Source organism: Eptatretus burgeri, chromosome 2, assembly GCF_056783735.1.
Source record: "Eptatretus burgeri isolate ZD-2024b chromosome 2, Ebu_testis_v1, whole genome shotgun sequence".
In the NCBI taxonomy this organism is placed as follows: domain Eukaryota; kingdom Metazoa; phylum Chordata; class Myxini; order Myxiniformes; family Myxinidae; genus Eptatretus; species Eptatretus burgeri.
Genome location: NC_140962.1, coordinates 10511163 through 10534964, shown reverse-complemented (window position 1 = coordinate 10534964; position 23802 = coordinate 10511163). Strand labels below are relative to the sequence as shown.

Here is a 23802-nt window from a genome sequence, read left to right as displayed (position 1 = left end):
TGATGGATGTGAACCCGTTTTGTTTTTGTTTTTTTAACTCGAGTATGATATGGTTGTGGATTTCCAGTGGATGGAAAATTTCCATGTTTCACATGGACAATAAAAAATAATTAAATGGAATTGATGAATAAATCGTTACCAAAAATGTATTTCTGCTCTCCAAAAATGAAGTCCCCAACCAATAGTGAGGTTGATGTGGAAGTGGAACTGGCATGGAGCGCAAGTCTCTTGAATCCTCAAGTGCCTCACGGAAACTTTTTGACTTGAATTCCCCACACCACAAGGCATATCCGGTCCTTATCTTCACCCTGCAGCCTCCGAGATGCAGAACCTCGAGAGGAAAAATGTAGTGGGGTGAAAGGGGTATAACTTTACTTCCACTTATTATATTTCTGTTTATACAAGAATTGTATGAGGAAGCTTAGAAACACTAAGGAGTCATGATGTGGCTTTTGACACCAGTGTCATACCATTTGTCACAAGTGGCTACCCAAAGGCCTACTCTTGTGGAAAAATACCATGGCATCTTTAACTTTGCACATGATTGCTGACAGAATGGCTGGCTTTTTACATCATTTCTAAGGGTGTTATGCTTTACACTGCACCATATCTGCTTGATACTTTCATGTAACCATGCTTGAGTCCACTCGGGATGAAATTCGGAACTAGCTGGTTGGAGACAAGCACATCATGAGACGAGCACCATCCTAGCTGCACCTGTGTCATTACCAGCATATGCATGTTGCATTTAATGCTTGTTTGTCATTGGCAATTCTTTGGTTGTTGTCGATGTGGTGCTTATCTCTGTGTGCTGTTTTTGTTGAGACCTCTTGAATTGTACTGATTTCAATGTTGCTTGGTTGCTTTGTCAATGATTATTCATATGTTGATCTCTGAAATGCCTTTCTTATTCCTTGCTCAGGTCTAAATACAGAAGGTCTATATCGTGTCAGTGGAAACAAGGCTGACCAAGAGAACCTTCAACTTATTTTTGAGAAAGGTTTGTTTCACAAATCCCACTTTCATTGTTTTCGTTTTTTTCCATTTTCTTTTCAAATTGGGTTATGTTGGTCTGTTTGAAACACAAAAACCACTGTTATCTTCAATTATGCCATTATCGTGTTTTTCCTTGATACGTTTGCAACATTGTGACTCATAATTTGTGCTGTTGATTATGAGGTGGGTGTTGGATTGGAGTAGTCGGGGGAGGGATGTTGAACCACCATGTCATGTGGAGAGCTTGAAAGTACCCTTTATGGATGAGATTACTAATTGAGAAAGGAAACTACAACACCAAGTATAATTGTAAGTGTGTGTGTGTGCCTTTCCAAATTTAGATTCAGGGGAGTGCTGTGTGTGTTTCAGATAATTCTGTGGACTTTGCGAAATTGAACATTTCTGTGCATTCTGTCACTGGAGTGCTGAAATCTTTCTTCACTGGTCTTGATGAGCCGCTGTTGCCCTATGACATCCAGAAAGAGCTTACACAAGCTGTTTGTAAGTCAATCAGATTGCCACAATGGGCTTAAAATGTCCATCTTTGCTTGTCCATTAACTCTTGACCACTCTATAATTTCTTGCTTTTGAGCTATAAAGAACTGTTTCTATTTTCAGACCTGAAAATGGCTGGCCAGTCTGAGTTTGTTTATTTTAACGTTTCGATGGACAATAAAGGAACTGGCATGGTGGCATGATCTTAGGATAGAATGGGCTCTCAGAAAGCAACTTCTGCCTGAAAAGAATGATAAAAGTAGTGAAGGGAATGTATTTTTAAAAAATCAAGAGCTATGGTGAAGATCAACTTGGGATGTATTTAAATGTGTGAAGTCAAGGTAAAACCAATCCAGGGATCAGTTTTAAATATTTTACTGTTTGTAATCGTGATGAAAGGATCGACGAAGAATGAAAGGTTGTGATTCCCATGCGAGTTATCGTATGCTGATGACTTAGCATTGAATGCTGAAAGTGAAAAAGGAGCAAAATATGTTTCGAAAATGTAAAAGTGCAATAGAGCAGAGAAGTTTATGCGTCAATATTAATAAAACGAAGGTTATTTGTGAGTGGAGAAGGAGAAAGGAAAGAAAGCAGACAATGGCCTTCTTCAATATGCGGAAAAGGAGTTGGAAGGAACTCAAATCGATGCAGGCAGTGTTATATATGGTATCACAAGAGGTGCAGTGGTATCACAGGAAATTTGGTAACAAAAGCTGAGATTTTCATAAGTAAAAGATGTGAGGGTCAATTATTTCAAAAAAAAAAGATGAAGAACAAAAAGAAATCCTCAGAATTTAGTTTTAAAAAAGGTCAAAAGTTTCTGTTACCTTGGAGACACAAAAGAGGCATCAGGAGGAGGAAAATTAACCGTTAGATCAAGACTAAAGTCAGCATGGAATATATGGAGGCAACGAATAGGCATCATGACATGAAGCACAGAAACATTCCATTATCTGTAAAAATTAGACTTTATTAAGCCTGTATCAGACCTGTATTGATGTATGGAAGCAAAATGTGGGCAATACGGATCGAAAATATAAAAATAATGGAAGGAACAGAGAAGAGAATCATATAAAGAACGAATGGATTGTTTCTGAAAGGAAAAAAAAAAAACTTGAGCTCAAGAATCAGGAAGAGATTAAAAATCTACACTGGTGAAGAACTTATGAGGGGAAGCCTTGGTTGGTATGGTCATGGGCAATGGAGGTCAGCAGATTAAGCTGTAAACAAAGCTCATGGTGGAAGGAAGGAAGGCAAGAGAATGTCCTAAATAGAATTCGATTGTGACTCAAAAATATGGAAAGTTTGAATTTACATAAAATTGACATGATGAATTAATCCACATCGAGCAATGCTATCATTCAACCAACTCCCTAAAAGGGGAAATGGCCTTAAATCGGTTGTTGTGTTTTATTAATCGGTAGCTCAGAGGTATATGCACACTCTTCTCTGAGCTGTCTTGCCTAGGTTCGAATCTCAGACCATATACAAACTGTCACCCTGGTGTTTCATTTGCGGGGCGAGGCATCGATGTATGTGCCATCCCTCGGATGGACATTCAACTTGATGTCCTGTCTGCTGCCATTAGTTGGTGGATGTTAAAGACCCCAAGGTGTCCTTTGTGAAGAGTGGGTGAGCTATCTCCAGCACCATGAACAAATTCCAAATTTTCACACTCTTAGTCGAGTGTCCTACATTGGAGCCATCCAGGATTGTAACCCTAACCAACAAACTGCTTCGGCAGAACTGACGTTCCATATAAGAAGAGCGTGCTGCACAGCCAAACAGATTTCGAATTGTTTCATTTGAAATTAAAAATCAAAAATCTATGATTTTTCACAAACTCAAAGAACGCACCGTTTTATGAGTGTTCATTGATGTGCACGACTTAAGTCAACGAATGTATTTTTACTCTTTTGAACTGCAAATTTGTTTCATTACAGCGTTAAGTAGTTGAGGCTTTTATTAACTCAAGTTATATTTACAACGTGATGATGTAAAGCCAGACTGTTTAGTGGTGACGTCATGAATCGTCCATTTTTTTTACTTAGTGTGTGTGTGTGTGTGTGTGTGTGTGTGTGTGTGTGTGTGTGTGTGTATCACAGTATCACAAGTTTGTATCACAAGATAAACAACAGCCATAACATCCATCTCCATGCTCTTTCAAGATTTTAGATGTTGCACAACCCTCTTCCTACATTTGCCAATAACCCTTCCGTGTTCTACGCAACTATATATCCAGCGACTCGGAGGCTCATGCAAACCCCGCTTTAAAATGTTATTCTAAAAACTTCAAACAAATGAACAAGTGCAATTAATTTCACTGCAATCACTCATATCGATGCTCATTTGCAGTTTTCACATTGCACTTATTGTTTGTTTATCATGGCATTATCGCAAATGCTGTGCTATTATGATGACATAAACTCTTCTGGAGGCTTTAAGGTTTCGAAAACAAAAACTTGATTCTCATTGACATTCTTCCAGTAATAATGAAGCCTTTAATTCCAGCCATGCATATGGTAATGTGAGAAGTATTTAACTTTGGCAAGTCATATACACAGAAGAAAAGAAACAAAGGGGCAATTATTTCTGCAATGATGTCGATGAATGAAGCATGTAAAAACTATCTGGAAGATAAAATCTATCAATGTAATGTTGCAGCAATTTGGCAGGTTATTTTGAAGTATGACTACATCAGTTTCATGTTTCTCTTTATTGTGTTATTTTCACTCGATTTCAATTGATTAACAGATTTCCACTTACAAGTAAAAGCTAAGTTGTCAATACTGTCTTTAAGTTGTTTGTACATATTATTCCGAGTGTTTTTACCTAACAATACAAGAAATGGATGAATCAACAGGATGTTTATTGAGGTATGCTAACTGCCATCGGAAGCGAGAAGGAACTGAAATTTCAGGCATCAAGCCTTTGTCAGAGAAAAAGAGTGAGACTGGGTAGGTCTGGATAACTCTGACTTGCTCCCAACCTATGATTAACCTTCCTCCATATTCCGCCTGCCGGTTTTGCTTTGACAAAGGGTTAACGCCTGAAACTCTGATAAACGGCAATGTTCTGTTGGTTATACCTGTCCCCCGATGTATATCAACACTTTTCTTTACGACGAAGACTATTTTTTCATTGTGCCAAATAAACAAGCTTACTCCACGATAAAATATGGAAGTAAATGCAAAACAAATGACCAAGATCATCATTAGCTCAAGAAAAACAAAGCAAGAACTTTATCAACAGCACAAAGATGGATTTGTTTAAGAAGCTTCTGTTGTTTCTTGCCACCAAAACCTCTGCAAAAGCACACTTTGTATTTTTCGCCTCGTGTGTATCACGGGTTGAATAATTGACCCACATTGTGTGGCACTGCAACAGATGGCAAAGGAAATGCATGCAATGTTAATCGATTTTTCTGTTGTAATAAATTGCATCTATTATGCAGAGCAAGCCTTTACTAATTTGGCTACATGTTCTTATTTGAATTTAACTCCCTGTTGTTGCAGCATAAACTCCATTGCAGCATGATGTTAACTGTCATAGGTTACATGTAGCGAGTTGAATTATAAATGACAGCATCGGTGCCAGTGTGATGGTTTATATATTAACATAATAATGTCTCAAAAATTATTTTTCTTTGTTTTCTCTTCAACTTTTTGCGTTGAATGTGTTGCACCAGCTCTGCTAGATGAGCAAGCCCTGTTGGATGCTCTCCGGAATGTGCTACGTTGCCTGCCTCCTGCCAACCTTGCAGTTTTCACGTACATAGTGAAACATCTGCACCGGTGTGTACCTGTTCCATGTGGTGTTATTCCTTTGAGTGGTGTGCCGACCTGTAATATATCTTGAAGTGCATTGCCTGGCTCTTGTGTGCTTGTGATGTCAGGATTTGCTTTTCACATCAGGTGATCAAATGGCATTGAGATCATGTCTCACCAACCTGCCATGTTTGATCAGTATTGATCGACTGTGGATATTTTCATGAGAATTTTGGTATTCTTGGATGCCATTTTGGTTGGAGACTATCTCTTGGTTATGTTTACAAAATGGTGAAAATTTCTCTCCCTTTTCACAGGATTCCTTATTTTTATCTTTTCTTTTCTTGTCTTTTGTTTCTGTGTGTCTCCAACCTTTTTCTTCCAATTTCATCCCTCTTGTGCTCACTCTATCCTTGTGCTATACTCTTCTGTCCTTACAACCAATTCCTTTTTCAATTTCCTCACTCTACCCTTGGATACTTAGTCGACAGATGGCCTCAGTGTTATTCACCAGCAATGAAGTAGTTTTCTTGCATAGAGATGTTTATCAGAAACAAACTTTAGAAATATTTATGTCGAAACATAGATTGTATTGCAGAGAAATTCTGGTTTTAAAGAGTAAGAAGAAGCAATCGCTAACTTACCAAATTATATCCAAGCTGTCTTCTTTTCCAATAATGAAAGAACAATTTCTACATTAAACTGTAAATGGGCTGTATACATCTGCTTTATCTCTTCTGTTGTCTTCCTTTTTTTCTCTCTCTCTTCTCTTCTCATGATTTGACCTTTTTTTAAATAACATGACTGCCAAACATCATTTGTCAAACAAGTTTATAGTTTTGCATCTAGACCTTATTTGTTTTGTTTTGTTTTTCATTTTATGGGCAATGCATGATTGAGATGCATAACAGAGGATGGCAAAGCTTATAATGGGTATAAAAAGGGGGTATGATTGGGCAGTCAAAGGAAACCTCCCTCTACCCCCTCAAATCCTTGAAATAATGTTCCTACACCAGTGAAACCTGGCACAGATGTAAGCTCCGTTTAATTTGGTTTCTCGTGACAACTTTATTTTTCACAATTGTGGGTGTTTCCAGAAACCACAATGGATAGAGCTTCTCTTTTGTTTTTGACATGTCTTAGAATGTGAAGAAGTGAGGAGGGGGGAGGGATTTGACAAATAAAACTTTGATAAATGTTCTTTCAAAATTTTCACCATTGGTGCTACTACTCAAGTAGAATGTTTTCATGATTATGACATCAAAACGGAAAAACTTTGTACAGAATGTATATCTGAAACTGCACCAAGGAAAAAGCTGAAACTTGGCACATAGCAAATTCTCCTCATGGGGAATGTGTGATTGTGATTGTTTTTTTTTAGCGAGACGTGGCTACATTAAACTGAGAGAGCTCAGTGTTCTTCTTCTTCTTCTTCTTCATCTTTTCTTCTTCTTCTTCTGAAGACAAAACCTTTAGGACTCGGCTCTTTTATTTACAGGATCCGGATCTCCTTAAATACTAAACACCTGTACACATCCTCGCATTGAGGGTGCCTTTTGAGAGCGTCTATCATCAACTTTTTAATATATTCGGACATTTGCTTTGAAGTTTTGAAAAGTTCACGTTACTATTTAAAGATTATTCCATTTAATGTGTTGTAATTTCGTAAATACACTATTTTCTCGTCATGAACGACGATCGTCCAGGACGGGTCTCGCTATTGGCTCAATCAAGGCACGTGACGAAATATCGGAAGTTGTTGTTGTTGTTGTTGTTGTTTTTTGTTCTTGTTCTTCTTCTGGTGAAGACAAAACCTTTAGGACGCGGCTCTCGGACACATTTGTCCTTGTTTATTATGTCATAGGTGCCTTCATGATGATGTCATAATTGCATATGTATAACGCTACATCCGATCAGTATGAAAAGTTTTGAGGGTCATCTCGGGATAAAATGTTCCACTAAATGTTTTTTTTTTTATGATGTCATCAGTCAATTGATATGGCAGCCATATTATTTTTTAAAAAAATCTTCAAAAATCTCTGAAATGGCTGAACCAGTCATCACTACCAGCATTTATAAAGTGGCAGTTCTAATTTTGTCTCTTATTATGTAACACGCCAGTACACAAATGCCACACAAAATTCACCACACAAAACTACGCAAACACCACACAACACACCACACAAAACAAGTCTTGGTGAGGGTCTGCAATCTCTGATTGTTCTTTTTCTTGTTACAGTTTGAATTTGGAACAGAACTTTGTGGAACAGTACTTTATCACTAGCAGTACTTTATTACAGTTTATTCCGCATTTGGAACAGTATTTCATAATTAATTTGCATAATACTTTGCTATCGTTTTAATTTGGAACAGTACAACAAAGTACTGTTCCAAATTCAAACCATAATAAAAATAATTAATGAAATGGGATACAATGATGTGGTTTTCTGCATGTGAAAGAACATTTGTCAAGGTTTTATTGTCAAGATCATCATCAAAGTCTGAATATACTTATGGGGACTGCGCTTGAACAACTCACGAATGTGTTTAACATCCTCACCACTTGTACGTGGCCGGCCTGCCCTTTTCCTCTGCAGGCTGCAACCGGTCTCCATAAACTTTTTTGTGCCACTCACTGATCGTTGTTCTCCTTGCCTTCCATTGGTCGTCCTGAAGCTTTGTTGAACCTGCATAGCTGATTTGGTCTCTTGTAAACCAGGCAACACAATGCACTTTTTCTTGTGGGGATGCCATTTTGCAATAAATGTGATGTCACATGTCACAGAAGACAAAAACCGGGAAACAAAAAAAAAGTCAATAAAACTTTGGGAAATGTTCTTTCACATGCAGCAAAGTACATCGTTGTATCACATCTCATTTTTTAGTCTGGTTTGAATCTGGAATGATAATTTGTGGACACCCTGGATTTTGTTGGTTGGTTGACAATGGATAAACACCGCCATTTTATAAAGCTTATTCTAACCACTGACTTACTGACTGATGTTAAAGATCGGTACCTTCCGGGTGATGTCGAAATCTGAAATTTTGCGTGTTGAAGGACATTGAAGTCGCTTCCCCCTTGGAAAAAAAAATCACAGATCCATCAGGAAACATCCATAAATGAAAATATAAATAAATGAAAAAATATAGAAATGAAAATAAAGAAAGGGGAAAAATGCAGGTGAGCGACCCGAGACAATGGGGAAACAAGGAGATTTTGTGTGCTGACGGACATCGAAGCCGATACACGAGGAAAAATCACAGAACCGTTGGAAAGCGTCCGTGAATGAAAATATAAATAAATTAAAAATCAAATGCAGGTGAGCGACTCAAGACATTGGGGAAGCATGGTTCATTATTGCTTATAATGTGTAAGCATATCCCGTTAGTATAGTATATTCCTGGATTTCTCACTTTCTCCACTCACTCAGTCAATGTGTTGCTATCAATGGAACCTTCTCTTTTCCTCTCCAAGTGGAAACTGGAGTTCACCAAGGCAGTATGTTGGGCCTAGTCTTGTTCTTCATCTGTAGAAACAACCTCTTCGATGCTCTGGAAGACCCTCGTCTTTTTCACAGACAACTCCACATTGTGTCGTACAGTACCCCCATCCCTCTGCTTGGCAAACAACAGCTGTGTTTCCCTATGCCTATCGAGAAGTTATTAGACTCTGGTCTGATAAATGGAACAAGTCTGATAAGTCGAACAATTAGACAATAAATGGAAGAAGAGACTAGATTTTTCAATCCTGGAAAAGATCGTCTCACCCGATCGCTCCAGAATGATTGTGAAATGAACCCACCTATCTATTTCCATGGTCATTAATTGGGAGAGGTTCAGTCTCTTCAACTTCTAAGTCTCACCATCAGCCATGACCTTTCCTGTGCCGACCACGTAGCAAAGCTGGTCCATAAAGCCAGCTGCAGACTGACACCGGGAATCCTCCATCGATCCAAGTCTTTCCTTGGGAAATCAGAGCTACTCGCAGTATACAAGGCCTTTGTCCATCGTTCAATTGAGTAATGCTCTCTGCTCTGGGTTTGTGCTCCAGCATCTTATCTGTGTCTCCTAGATTCTGTGGAATCTAAGGCTCTCATAATTATTGGAATCTACCATGATTAGGCCGAAGCAGAGGGTATGTTGTTCTCACATCACAGGCAGGTCGGTTGTCTTTTCAGTCTGTTTTCCTATGTTGCTCCTTTTGCTCTCTCAGAACTCTGACCATCCCTATCTACTTCAGTAGGCAAGTGTTCTACCAATAATCCCCTCCTGGTTAAGAGCATAGAAAGGTAGAACTTATTCAGTCCAACAGTTCAGGAGAGCATTGAAACTAAACAAACACACAAAAGAGTAGCCAGTATGATAATTTTTAGAATTATAGGATGATAGTAATCTAGTATGATAATTCTGCCACTTCAATGTTTTCATGCAGATAATTTGTGTCTCTTATTATGATTTGTAATGCCCCCTTGCACTGGGAGTGGAGTTATATGATACACATTTACAAAGTTAATTTGCATCCCTGCCGCCTCCGACCCTGAACACTGGGGACTATGATTTTATTTTTTATCGTTCAAAACCTTCCCATCCACTTGCACCCCGAGTACAACCATCAGTTTTCAACTTATTCTGTCCAGCAGTTCAGGAATGCATAGAAGTCAAACAAAAAATTTACTTCTCAAATTATCAGGAGGGTGGTGGACTTCCTATGTAGGTTGACCTGGACCTTCCCAAGGTTTTATATAACACAAATCCTCAAAAAAATCAACCAATATACAAACTTAGAAACCTACTACCTGAGGTACCCGGTGTTACCTGGGATAAATTTCACATTATTTCTCCAGTTTAATTAAAATATAGTTTAAGACAAAAGGCTGAATTTGAATGATTGTTTTTTTTTTGCGATGAGACTGTCTTTCTTGCAATGTTTCTGTTGCTCTGGCTGTTGCATATCTTTCACAGTCAGCTTCAAGATGTGATTGTCTTTCTTGTGTGCTTTCCTGCTTCCGGGCTTCTTTTTTTTCTGACTGTTGATGTCGAGATGCCCAAACTTGCCCGTTTCTTTGGTGGCATGGTAAAGTTGTTGGGATTTTTGAAAACTGCAAAAAAAACATTGCCACAATAACTTCCTGTAACAACCATTACACACATGATGGGACCTGATGTGGCAGACGATTTTCAGGAAAAATGCACCAAAATCTGAAAATGCACCAAATTGAACAGTTGTTCATGTTGCAGGTACAGTCAAATGCAGTGTTGTTGCAGATCCTGTGTGCTACACACTCCTTTCTTAGTAGCTCTAGGTCAAATTGTTTGCACTTGCATAAATGACAGGCAAACAAACAGACAGGCTGACGACTCTGTTCCCATTCTTCATTACATAAGAGGTTCCCGTGCCACATTTGGTAGCTCCAGGTAAAACGGTTTGCACTTGCAAAAAGGACAAACAGATTGGCCAATATGTGTGTGTGCATATATATATATATATATATATATATATATATATATATATATATATATATATATATATATATATATATATATATATATATATATATATATATATATATATATATATATATATATATATATATATATACCTGGTGTTGGCGCAGTGGTTCGTGCAGCGGCTTGGGATCCAAAAGGTCCTGAGTTCAAGCCCCGTTAGGCCACTGAATTAATACACCAGGGGGTTGACTCAGCCTGTCATCCTTCCGAGGTCGGCAAAGTGAGTACCAGTGTACTGGGCCGGTGTATACCCCGGTTAAAATAGGTGTACCATATCCCTGTGTTGTAAGAGGCGACCAGGGTTGCGTCAGGAAGGGCATGCGGCATAAAACATGTGCCAAATCACGATGCGGATCATTCGGATGATCCGCTGTGGCGAGCCCTAACGGGAGCAGCCGAAAGAAGAAGAAGAAGATATATATATATATATATATATATATATATATATATATATATATATATATATATATATATATATATATATATATATATATTTTTTTTGTACAAGATTAGGGAAGTTGGGATTACACATTTTAAAAGAAGAAGGTGCTTCCAACCAAAAGTAAAAAAACTACATCGACTCCACTAATTTGAGCAAAAAAGCGAGAGCAGACCTGGTCTCAGGCATTGTTTCACCGGCTTCATCAGGCACAATATTCCTCAGTCGATCGAGTTTTTTTTACTTTTGGTTGGAAGCGCCTTCTTTTTCTTAAAAAAAAAAAACACATTTTGAGAGAGAGTCCGATGTTATATATTACGAAGAAAACACAGACGAGTTCAGTAGCAAAGAAAGCCACACTTGTTAGCAAAAAATAATGTTAAAATCGAATCTATTTCTTTCGAACTTTCGAAAATAATCACTTTAAACATGAAAAGAAAAACATAATTCTTACCTCTCGGATCCTCACGCAGCACCAAAAAATTATAGCGTTGGTTAACATGAAGAATTATCAGACAAATGCGAGTCACCTCATTCGGCTCGGCGTCCTCATGCTGGATTCGTACGTTACGGCTCTCGCAAAGACACGGACACGAAGACAAACGCTGCGCTCGACGGCGAATGGAAATGTTCTGACACGCTTGCAAGTGCCTATTATATCCATCAATTGGGGCAGTTTGTAATACGGCAAGATTTTCTAATGCTAGCGTTATTTGCGTCCGACGAGAGATGATGATTCGTACATAATGGGACTGACACGAAAATCAAGACGGGATTACTTGCGGTCCGAATTTTATTTTCTGATCACAATTTTGATCTATATTTTTCTGCCGTGAGACTCTGTCATATTTCCAAGAAATTAAGGGAGATTTGGAAAAAAGATCATAAGAAACATCAACACTGGACTCCTTATTTTTCTCGATGCAGTGGACATGAAGCGTTATGTACGAATCCATTATTTCATCAGATAGGGTAGATGCCAGAAAACCCGAATAGGGAGACAGAACATCATCAAAACGTAAAAGAGACACCAAAGTTCACATTCTGAGTCACCACACTCAAAATCACTGTCACATAAGAAACGTACAGTAAAATAAAAATTTTACCAATCAAACTAACATTTCTAAGGTTACAATACCCATATTCTGTTGCTTTCATTCATCTTTAATAAAATAGGGAAATGGAGAGTATATTGCCGGTTTCTACAGGTTCCCCAAGATGTCCACTTTCATTTATGACCATTGATGGTTGAAATGAGAGCGAGAGATGAACCTTCAGAGTTTAGGCTTTATTCCATTTGATTGGAGCCGCTTCTACGGGCACACCGGGGAATACAGGTTCAGCTAGGAGTACATAAGCAGTAACGTATACATGTGCAGTTAATCATTGCAGACAATCCGCGTAAGCACGGAGTTCGATATAATCTCCATTCTCACCAGTCAATGAGCACCTTCAGTTAACGAGCATCAAGTGAACAGCCGATGTAAATGGCAATGCCCCGGGGACAATCACTCGTGCCGCAGAGACCTCCCCTTATACGCGAGACGCACAACATGTGATCCCGCGTCATGTCCCTCAATTCACGTCAATTCACCACAATGGTTTGTCGAAATACCTCATAATAGTTTTATGTGGAATTTCCCACAAACACTTCCGGTTCTGGGTTTGGAGCATTGGCAGGTCTCCTTGGGGGCTGCCTGCTGCCGATCTCAAAGTTAAGTTTCCGGTCGTTATCTGTCCCGTTTTAACTGTTTATTTTCTCACCTATATGTTACTGTGTGTTCCGAGTTCGGTTTTGTTTAAAAAATCATGCTATTTTGTGAGATTTCGTCGAACTTGTCTTACTGGGTGCTTGAGGCCTATCCTTGAGGCTTGAGGCCTACCCTTTGTTCCCCTCGGTGTACGATCATGTTTATTTGTTTTTTCTCCCCATTATCTTCAATTTCTATCTTTCCCACTTTCTTAACATCCCCCATCCCAACTAATCACTCAATTTCTTATCTAAAAAAAACAAAAAAAAGAAACGCCACCTTTCTCCGATTCTTCTTCTTCTTCTTCTTCTTCTTCTTCATCTTCATCATCTTCTTCTTCATCTTCATCTTCTTCTTCTTCATCTTCTTCTTCTTCTTCATCTTCTTCTTCTTCTTCTTCTTCTTCTTCTTCATCTTCTTCTTCTTCATCTTCTTCTTCTTCATCTTCTTCTTCTTCATCTTCATCTTCTTCTTCATCTTCTTCTTCTTCTTCTTCTTCTTCTTCTTCTTCATCTTCTTCTTCTTCATCTTCTCCTTCTTCATCTTCTTCTTCTTCATCTTCATCTTCTTCTTCTTCATCTTCTTCTTCTTCATCTTCTTCTTCTTCATCTTCTTCTTCTTCTTCTTCTTCATCTTCTTCATCTTCATCTTCTTCTTCTTCTTCTTCTTCATCTTCTTCTTCTTCTTCTTCTTCTTCATCTTCATCTTCTTCTTCTTCTTATTCTTCTTCTTCTTCTTCTTCTTCTTCTTCTTCTTCTTCTTCTTCATCTCCTCTTCTTCTACCTCTTCTTCTTCCTCGATTTTTTTTTTCTACACTTCCATGACCTAATCTGTTGAAAACTCTCTCAAACATTTATAATAATAACAAAAGCGATCTCTTATAATGCTTCATCTTCCTCTCTCACACATGTGGTACTCTTTACTGTATCAGAATGCACTACTCTTCTGCTATTTAAACAGACTGCTCTCATTTCGACCTTTCCTTCATACCTTGCCTAAAAAATCCAACTGTTACAGCATTTCTTCTCTCCATTCTCTGAATTCGCCTTTATTGCATCCCTCAAGAAATGTATTTAATCGCATAACTGACCTAAAACTTTTTAAAACCCCAGTTTGCTATGAATGTTCGCTTTCCATAAACCATTCTTTTTTTTTCCAACTTCAGTGCCAACTCACCCCTCTCACCCCTCACTCTCAAAGCAACCATCCCACTCTTCTCCCTCCAAGCCTCCCTCTCACCTCTCTCAAAAACTCCCCCCTCACCTTTCTCCCAACATTCATCCCCTCACTCATCCTTCCCAAAGTTTCCCCCCCCTCCCATCCACAAAGCTGCCTCCTTCCACTGCCCTCTCACCTCCATCTCTTCACTCCACCTCCTCAAATCCTCAACTGTCTTTTTCCCCCTCTCTTGTCCCCCCTCTCCCCCAGCACCACAGAGCCTTTTCTCCTCCTCATTCGGCCCCCTCCCCAAGCTATTCTGCAATCCTCCACACTCTTTCAACAACACTCCTTACCTCCCCCCTCGTCCCTTGTCCTACCCTCCCCCTCCCCCCCACCCCTGCACCCTAAGCCTCCTCCCCTACCTCTTCATTAAAAGTATGGACCTCAAATATCTGGGGCCTTCGCTCAAACCTTTCACATCTTTCCATACAGGTTGCCACTGACCAACCTGACATAATCTGCCTAAAGGCGCTGTCACACCTTGACGATTTAGCCAGCAATGGCAACGTATAAAATGTATGTAAAACGTTGGCGTACGCTGACATTTTTGATGTTTTTTTAAGTTAGTCGTATGCAGAACATATTAGTAACGGGCACAGAACGTTTCGTTGTCTTATAGATAACTTATACCAACGAATGCTTCGCCTGTTGTCGGCGTTCACAACCTATGCCCAACGATAGTTTAACTTAGGCATAGCGCGCTGCACGTGTCGCCAACGAACTCGTGGCGTAGCCTGTTAAAAACCTGCCGCACGCCGATTTAAATCATAACCGCCTGAAAATTGAAAGTGTCTACCATGCAGTCACACCTTGACGATTTAGCCAGCGTATGCCGACCTATGAAAAATTTGCCGAACCAAGCTGGCACACGTCGAATACGTTATGGGTAAGTTGTGTATACGTTCAGAGCACGCTGAAAAACGATGAAGTATGCTGTCATATTTTGTGGTACGTCTCGTACGTCGTGAAATTTCAAGCATGTTGAATATTTTACGACGTACTCGCCGTATGGCTCACACATTCCACTATGCTGGGAATAAGTTGTAGGCACGATATGTGATTGTTGACACACGTCAACACAAGTTCCTTGTAAGTTACTCAGAAGTCGAAACACGTTGAGGTAATGTTTCGCATACCTGAAACTTATTTTCTCTGTCAAGGCACATTTATTTTTTTTCTCCTTGGCTCCGCGAAGGCACGTGACAAAATATCTGAAGTTGTTGTTGTTGTTGTTGTTGTTGTGTTTTTTTTTTCTTTTCTTTTTTTTTTTCTTAAGTCTATCACGAATTTTAAAATATATTCCGACATTTGCTTTTAAGTTTCGACGTCGACATGACAATATCCTCAAAGAGAAAATATTCACAGAGGAGGAACTAAGAATAAGACATGAGCAAACCGAAGAGGCAATCGGACGTGACGTAACGGCATGTGACGAAATATCGGAAGTTATTGTTGTTTTTATTTTTTAACGCTGCCAATATGCCATGAAACGGTAGCTGTAAATTAGAAACACGTTCAGTAAGTTCTGTGGTCGTCCGGAAGACGTCATTCAAATACGTCAATATGCGTTGGAGGTACGTTTCACATAGGTTCAAAGCACGTTACTCATAGGTTATAAATAAGTTTCGGGTACGCTAATCATTATATCGACGTGTTTCGACTTATGAGTAACTTACAAGTAACGTGTGTCGATATGTGTCAACGATCGCATAACGTGCCTACAACTTATGGCCAGTGTAGCGGAACGTGCGAGTCATACGCTGGCATACATCGTAAAATTTCAAGCATGGTAAAATTTGAGGACAACCGCAAAGTACAACAATGAAAGCCAGCTTACTATGACGTATGGCAGTGTTTTTCAGCGTGCTCTTAACGTATACAAAAGTTACCCATAACGTATTCGATATGTGCCAGCATTTTAGACAAATTTTTCATCAGTCGGCATACGCTGGCTAAATCGTCAAGGTGTGACAGCACCTTAACAGAAACTTTCCTCCCCCAAGACGTGTCTGACTCCCAAGTACCTCTCCCTGGTTACTCCCTCCTCCGGTTTGACAGACCTGAGCCTCGCCCTGGTGGAGGAGTTGCTCTCTTCATCAAAGACTCAATTCCTTACTATCCATGCACTGCCCTCACTCCCCCCACACCCCCAGGAATACCTCTTGCTACGGCTTCCCCTCAACTCCCACCTCATGTTTATATGTGTACTGTACCGTCCACCTAACAGTGATGACTCCATCAACACCTCACTTTCTGAAAACATGGACCAACTTCTATCTTCTCATCCAAACTCTCTCTTCCTCATATGTGGCGACTTCAGTTGTCATCATGCAAGATGGCTAGGTGTGGGTACCTCTCTCACCTGTCATGGCACCTCAGAAAAAGCTTTCTGCGACTCATTGGAACTGACTCAATCGGTCAACTTCCCTACCCAGATCTCAACCAATGGTACTCCATCTCTTCTGGATCTGATTTTGACAAATTTCCCTGACAATATCTGCTGCTCTTCCTTCGCTCCAATCGATTCTTCTGACCACATCCTTGTCAAAGTGGACATCTCTCTGGCTGTTATCAGAGAACCACCTCACTGCCGTCGAGTCTGGCATTTCACTCAAGCCAACTGGCAAGGTCTCCAAGCAGCCCTCAAACTTATAGACTGGTCTCCTATCTCTACTTTCTCCAACATCAACTCATCCTGGGAATTCTTTCAAAGAAACTTCCTCTCCCTCGTGCACAGATTTATCCCCTCTCATCTTCAGTTGTCCTACCCTTCCGCCCTTGGTTCACTGAAGCTTGTGGTGAGGCAGTTGTCCTGAAACAACTTGCCTTTGCCTCATGGAAAGCAAACCCAACTGAAGGCAATCTCAGTTCCTTCCAAAAAGCTCGGAACAAGTGTGTATCTACCCTCAGGAGAGCCAGAAAACAACATCTTTCTCATCTCAAGTCTGAACTCTCAAACCTCTCTCCCTCCTCAGAATCCTGAAGGCGTCTAATCAAATCTGTTTCTGGTGTATGTTCCCCCTCCATCCCCTCCCTTACCTCAAATGGCAGCACTGCTGATACCGCACGTGAAAAAGCTGAATGCCTAAACTCGGTGTTTGCAGCAAAATCTTGTGTCCAAAACCCATCACTCTCTCTACCTACCTTACCCAGTCGCACCCAACTGTCCTGGACTCTGTGTCCTTTTCTCCTGACAAGGTGGAGAGCTTGCTGTCAAACCTCGACTCAGATTCTGCAACCGGTCCAGACGGCATCAGCCCACGTGTCCTCAAAGCCTGCTCTTCTGCTATCTTTAGCAGAAAGATAAAACAGCTGTTCAGCACCACCTCTTATCATCCCCCATCCAAATCCTCAATCTTTTCTAACCCCAATAATCCACCCAAGCCCACCTCCTTCAAATTCACTGCTTTCCTTCCTGAAAGTCCCTGTAATGTCCATCTTCTATTCCCCATGTTCGCCGTCCCATCCCTCTCCCTTCCACAGATCTCCAAATGTCTCTGTTCCCCACTATTTTGTCCTTCCCACTCCCAGCCCCTCCTGTCTCATGCCCCCCTTGATGTGCGTTGTGTGTTATCTCTCATACAAGCCTCGACAAGGTATACAAAAAAAAACAAAAAAACATACCGCATCATACCCACTTTGTGAGCTTTGTACATATATCTACAGGGTGGCCCAAAAGTCTGGATCCAGAGGTAAAATTTTATTTTAAAGTTTTATTCCAGAAAATGCTCAAATTGGCGACCTTGGTCTTCGCGGCACTTGTTTATACGCTGAGTACAAGAACGTTGAACAATTCTGAACCTAAAGCATTTGAACACTTTAACAGTGGCATGTGTTATTGGATGCTTATCAGGATGCTGTCTATTGAATTTGGCAGCAACTTCTCTATGTGAAGAATCCTGTCTTGCATACATGAGAATGAGTTCAATTTGATCTTCTATTGTTAGTTTTGAAGCCATCCTGGATCTGAAAGAGAAAGAAAAATAGTAAATTGTAAATTAGGGAAAATGCCTTTGGATCCAGACTTTTAGGACACCCTGTATATATGTATGTATGTATGTATGTATGTATATATATATACATATATATATATATATATGTAAATAAATAAATAGTACCTTCCAGTTGTCTGTGGAGAATTTTACATGAAATTACATTAATTAAACTTTTGGACAACGTCGTCAAAATACATAATTGACCGACCCAAAGTAGCCGTTTTGTCATTCTCCTTCTTCTTCTTCTTTTCTTTAGAGAGCCAAACTAAAAATTGGCTTAAGCTCAGGACTTTTTTTAAACACAGGTCTCCTGCATTTTATAGTGGGGTGGTCCCTGACAACTTGAAATGTTCATAACTTGAAAGGATTCCATGAAAAGGAAGCACAGCTGTATCTCAATGCAGAATCATAGAAAAGGAAATGAGAGTGGGCAGGAATAATGGTTGTGCCTGCAAATTAGACAATACATCTCTCTCGATTTGGGTTCACAATCAAGTGTGTGTGTGTGTGTGTGTGTGTGTGTGTGTGTGTGTGTGTGTGTGTGTGTGTGTGTGTGTGTGTGTGTGTGTGTGTGTGTGTGTGTGTTTTTTAACTGTTTAATGTATCTCTGGTTAAATTCGTACACGGAAATAATGAACATGTACCATCAATGCAAATGGACGGTGGCTTGGACAGGTAACAACCATTGTTCAAATAAATATGTGGGAATGGTTTTACATGATTATCTTTTGTGATGATTCCTGTTTATATTCTTTTCAGGATATCATCCCTCCATCCTTTTACATTTTCAAATACTCTTCTTCTTCTTCCTCTTTCGGCTTGCTCCCGTTAGGGGTCGCCACAGCGGATCAACTGTCTCCATTTCGCTCTATCCTCCACATCTTCCATTGACACTCCAACCACCCGCATGTCCGCCCTCACCGCATCCATGAACCTCTTCTTTGGCCTTCCTCTTCTCCTCCTACCTGGTGGCTCCATCCTCAGCATCCTTCTCCCGATATACTCTGCTTCCCTCCTGTGCACATGTCCAAGCCATCTCAATCTCGCCTCTCTCACTTTGTCTCCAAACCGTCCTACCTGCGCTGTCCCTCTAATGCACTCATTTCTTATCCTATCAATCCTCGCCACTCCCAACGAGAATCGCAGCATCTTTAACTCTGCCACTTCCAGCTCCGCTTCCTGTCTTTTTGTTAGTGCCACCGCCTACAAACCATACAACATAGCTGGTCTCACTACCGTCTTATATACTTTCCCCTTCACTCTTGCAGCTACCTTTCTGTCACAAATCACTCCTGCAACTCTTCTCCAACCACTCCATCCTGCCTGCACTCTTTTTCACTTCTCTCCCACACTCTCCGTTACTTTGGACAGTTGATCCCAAGTATTTAAACCCATCCACCTTCCCCACCTCAACTCCTTGCAACCGCACCATACCACCACCCTCCCTCTCATTTATGCACATGTACTCGGTCTTACTCTTACTGACTAACATTCCCCTTCTCTCCAGTGCGTACCTCCACCTTTCGAGGCTCGCCTCAGCCTGCTCCCTACTCTCCATACAGATCATGATGTCATCCGCGAACATCATAGTCCATGGAGACTCCAGTCTGATCTCGTCCGTCAACCTGTCCATCACCATTGCAAACAGGAAAGGGCTCAGAGTCGATCCTTGGTGGAATCCCACTTTAACCTTAAACCGGTCCGTCATTCCTACCACACACCTCACCGCTGTCACACTGTCCTCATACATATCCTGCACGATCCTCACATACTTCTCCACCACTCCCGACTTCCTCATACAATGCCACAACTCTTCTCTTGATACCCTATCATAAGCTTTCTCTAAATCCACAAACACACAATGTAACTCCTTCTGGCCTTCTCTATACTTCATCAACATTCTCAAAGCAAACATCACATCAGTGGTGCTCTTTCCTGGCATAAACCCATATTGCTGCTCACAGATCGTCACCTCTCCTCTCAACCGAGCTTCAACTACTCTTTCCCACACCTTCATGGTGTGGCTTAACAACTTTATCCCTCTGTAATTTCCACAGCTCTGTACATCACCCTTATTCTTAAAAATCGGAACCAGTACATTTAATCTCCACTCCTCCGGCATCCTCTCACTTTCCAAGACTTTATTAAACAATCTGGTTAACAACCCCACTGCCATCTCTCCCAAGCACTTCCATGCCTCCACTGGTATACCATCTGGGCCAACCGCCTTTCCACTCTTCATCCTCTTCATAGCAGTCCTCACTTCATCCTTACTGATCCACCCCACTTCCAGATTCACTATCTCCACCTCTTCCAACCTTCTCTCTCTCATTTTCTTCATTCATCAGCTCCTCAAAGTACTCCATCCACCTTCTCAACACACTCTCCTCGCTCGTCAGCACATTCCCATTTGCGTCCTTTATCACCCGAACCTGCAGCACATCCTTCCCAGCTCGGTCCCTCTCTTGCCAATCGGTATAAATCCTTTTCCCCTTCTTTGTACCCAACTTCTCATACACCTCGTTATATGCCTTTTCCTTGGCCTTTGCCACCTCTCTTTTTGCCTTTCGCCGCCCCTCCTTGTACTCCTCCCTACTTTCTTCATCTCTCTGACTATCCCACTTCCTTTTCGCCAACCCCTTCTTCCTTATACTTTCCTGTACTTCCTCGTTCCACCACCAAGTCTCCTTATCTTCTTTCCTCTGTCCAGATGTCACACCAAGTACCTACCTCGCTATCTCCCAAACCACTTCTGCTGTCGTTGCCCAATCATCCCACCCATCTTTACCACCATCCAACACCTGTCTCACCTCCTCCCTAAATTTCACGCAACAGTCTTCCTCCTTCAGCTTCCACCATCTGGTCCTTGGTTTCGCCCTCACTCTCTTCCTCAACCTCACCTCTAAAGTCATCCGACAGACCACCAATCGATGCTGTCGAGCTCCGCTCTCCCCTGCCACCACCTTACAGTCACTAATCTCTTTCAGGTTGCATCTCCTGCTTAAGATGTAATCCACCTGTGTGCACTTTCCTCCACTCTTGTACGTCACCCTGTGTTCCTCCTTCTTCTTGAAATACGTATTTACCACTGCCATTTCCATTCTTTTTGCAAACTCTACCACCATTTGCCCTTCCATATTTCTCTTGTTGAGACCGTACCTACCCATCACCTCCTCATCCTCTTTATTCCCTTCCCCAACATGCCCATTGAAATCTGCTCCAATCACCACTCTTTCATCCTTGGATATACTCTGCACCACTTCATCTAACTCACTCCAGAAATCTTCTTTATACTCCATCTCACACCCCATATGTGGGGCATATGCACTGATGGCATTCATCATCACCCCTTCAATTTCCAACTTCACACTCATCACTCGGTCAGACACTCTCCTCACCTTCAATACCCTCTTGACATAATCTTCCTTCAGGATTACCCCGACACCATTTCTCCTCCCATCCACACCATGGTAGAACAGTTTGAAACCACCTCCAATGCTCCTCGCCTTACTCCCCATCCACTTGGTCTCTTGTACACACAGTATGTCCACCTTTCTTCTCTCTATCATATCAGCCAACTCTCGCCCTTTGCCAGTCATCGTCCCAACATTCAGAGTTCCAACTCTCACCTCCACACTTCTACCCTTCCCCCTCTCCCACTGCCTCCGGACTCGCCTTCCCCGTCTCCTTCTCCTCCTTCGCCCAGCAGTAGCACAATTTCCACTGGTACCCTGCTGACCAACCGGTACCGGTGGCGGTCGTTAGTAACCCGGGCCTCGACCGATCCGGTTTGGAAATTCGTTTTGTTGTCCGTATAATGATTTGGCATCGGTTTTTTACGCCGGATGCCCTTCCTGACGCAACCCTGGTCGCCTCTTACGACACACAGGGATATGGTACACCTCTTCTAACCGGGGCATACATTTACATTTTCAAAAACATATTTTTTATTTCTTCTATATTCTATGGTGCTCTTCACATTACACAATTCATGTGCATTTGGTTGGAATTGGCTCAGTATAATTTCTTGCCGAGTGCATGCTTGCACGTCCATGTGTGTGATCCCGTGCAATCTGCTTTGAATGTTTCCTCCATTCTCATCTTCAAAATATTTGATGTTAAGGGAATCCCTTTTTCATATTTAATGTGGAATTGTATGGACCCTTTCAAAAGCATCCTGCTATTGCAGTGGGTAGCCGTAGTGGATATTCTCAAAGAAACAAAGCAAATATAGGTCAATAGGCAAGTTTTTGAGTGCTCTTTTGCCATCTCTTTCACAAGTCTCATGTTGCAGTGTTCAAGAGTGCACTTCACTGCAAAGCTCTAATAAGGGACAGACAGTTGGCAACTATGCAACGCGATCACAATGTTTCACTGTTGGTGATGTGTTGTTCTTGATGTACAGAGTGTGCTTGGAAAACACTTTCTAATGCTTGTGACATTGTACTTGATATGAAATACTCACATTGGCCTATATATAGTTGTATTTGAACCGTTATTTTATTCACTGGTTTCATTGGTATGTGTTTTGTGTAACAATGGGGTTTTGTGTCATGCAATGTCAACCAGACTCGGTGGTGTAATGGTTATTCTGCATGTCAATGTCTGCTTTGAGTCTGGGAGGTCGGTGGTTCAATCCCCGGCTAAGTCATACTAAAGATTTTTAAAATGGTACATAGTTCTTCCTTGCTTTACGTTCAGCATTTAAAAGAATAGAACATGGATAAACAACCATAAGTTGGAAATTATAATGCAGGCTTTGATGGACCCACTTTGTTGAAGTACCTTGAAAGAGAACTGATATATGTGTACTGGTGAACCCCGCTATTCGCAGATTCGCCATTCATGGACCCCACATATTAGCGGGTCATAAAGTGTGACCGACTTCGAAATTAGCGCTTCGCGTATTCGCGGTATTTTTTTTTTGATTATTTTTATTTTTTGTCATTCTTATTCTTCTTCTTATTTTCTTCATGACTGGTTTCCTAAGTCCACCTGGGAAATTGGAAATCAGCCAACATCACAGTATTACATAAAAAGGTGCAAAAACGGATCCCCTTAACTATAATCCAATTCGCTTACTGTATTTCCAATAATCAGCAAGGTCGGGCAATCCATCATCGCAGTTGACATAAAATAATTCCTTCTCTCCAACAGCCTCATCTCAGATCATCAATTTGGATTCAGACCTGGTCACTGTACTTCGGACTTGCTGCTTTGACTCTCCCAACGATGGACAGAGGCCTTCAATATCAGACATGAGATCAGGGCCATATCTCTGGACATATCTCAAGCTTTTCATACAGTCTGGCATATCCTGTCTTGCTCTCCAAACTGTCTGCCGATGGAATCCAAGGCCAACTCCACTCTTGGATCACTGACTTCCTCCACTCTTGCAGACAACATGTGCGATCAACGGAACCCTTTCATCTCCTCTTCATGTCAAGGCTGGAGTGCCTCATGGCAGTGTTATCGGCCCCATATTATTCCTAATCTTCATTAATGATCTCCCTGACTCTCTGGACAATCCTCCTTATCTCTTTGCTGATGACTCCATTCACTGCCATGACATCTCTATCTCTCTCTTTCTCTCTCTCTGACAGACAGGCAGCAGCTTCTTTCCTCTC

The 23802-nt window shown here is 41.0% G+C and overlaps 1 protein-coding gene and 1 long non-coding RNA gene across 2 annotated transcripts in view; one reads left to right on the top strand and one right to left on the bottom strand.

The window, feature by feature from the left end:
- Positions 1 to 23802, top strand: part of LOC147031410 (rho GTPase-activating protein 5-like) — an 87294-nt gene that overhangs the window by 54862 nt on the left and 8630 nt on the right. Inside the window, exons 4-6 of the mRNA XM_085862648.1 lie at positions 923 to 1000; positions 1366 to 1497; positions 5183 to 5288. Coding sequence (XP_085718774.1) covers positions 923 to 1000; positions 1366 to 1497; positions 5183 to 5288 — 316 coding nt within the window. The remainder of the gene's footprint in view (positions 1 to 922; positions 1001 to 1365; positions 1498 to 5182; positions 5289 to 23802) is intronic.
- On the bottom strand, positions 3898 to 21869 carry LOC147031411 (uncharacterized). The gene is made up of 3 exons (XR_015052973.1): positions 21574 to 21869; positions 8279 to 8339; positions 3898 to 4872 (listed from the first exon to the last, which is right to left on the bottom strand). It is a non-coding gene; the product is annotated as an uncharacterized LOC147031411 (long non-coding RNA).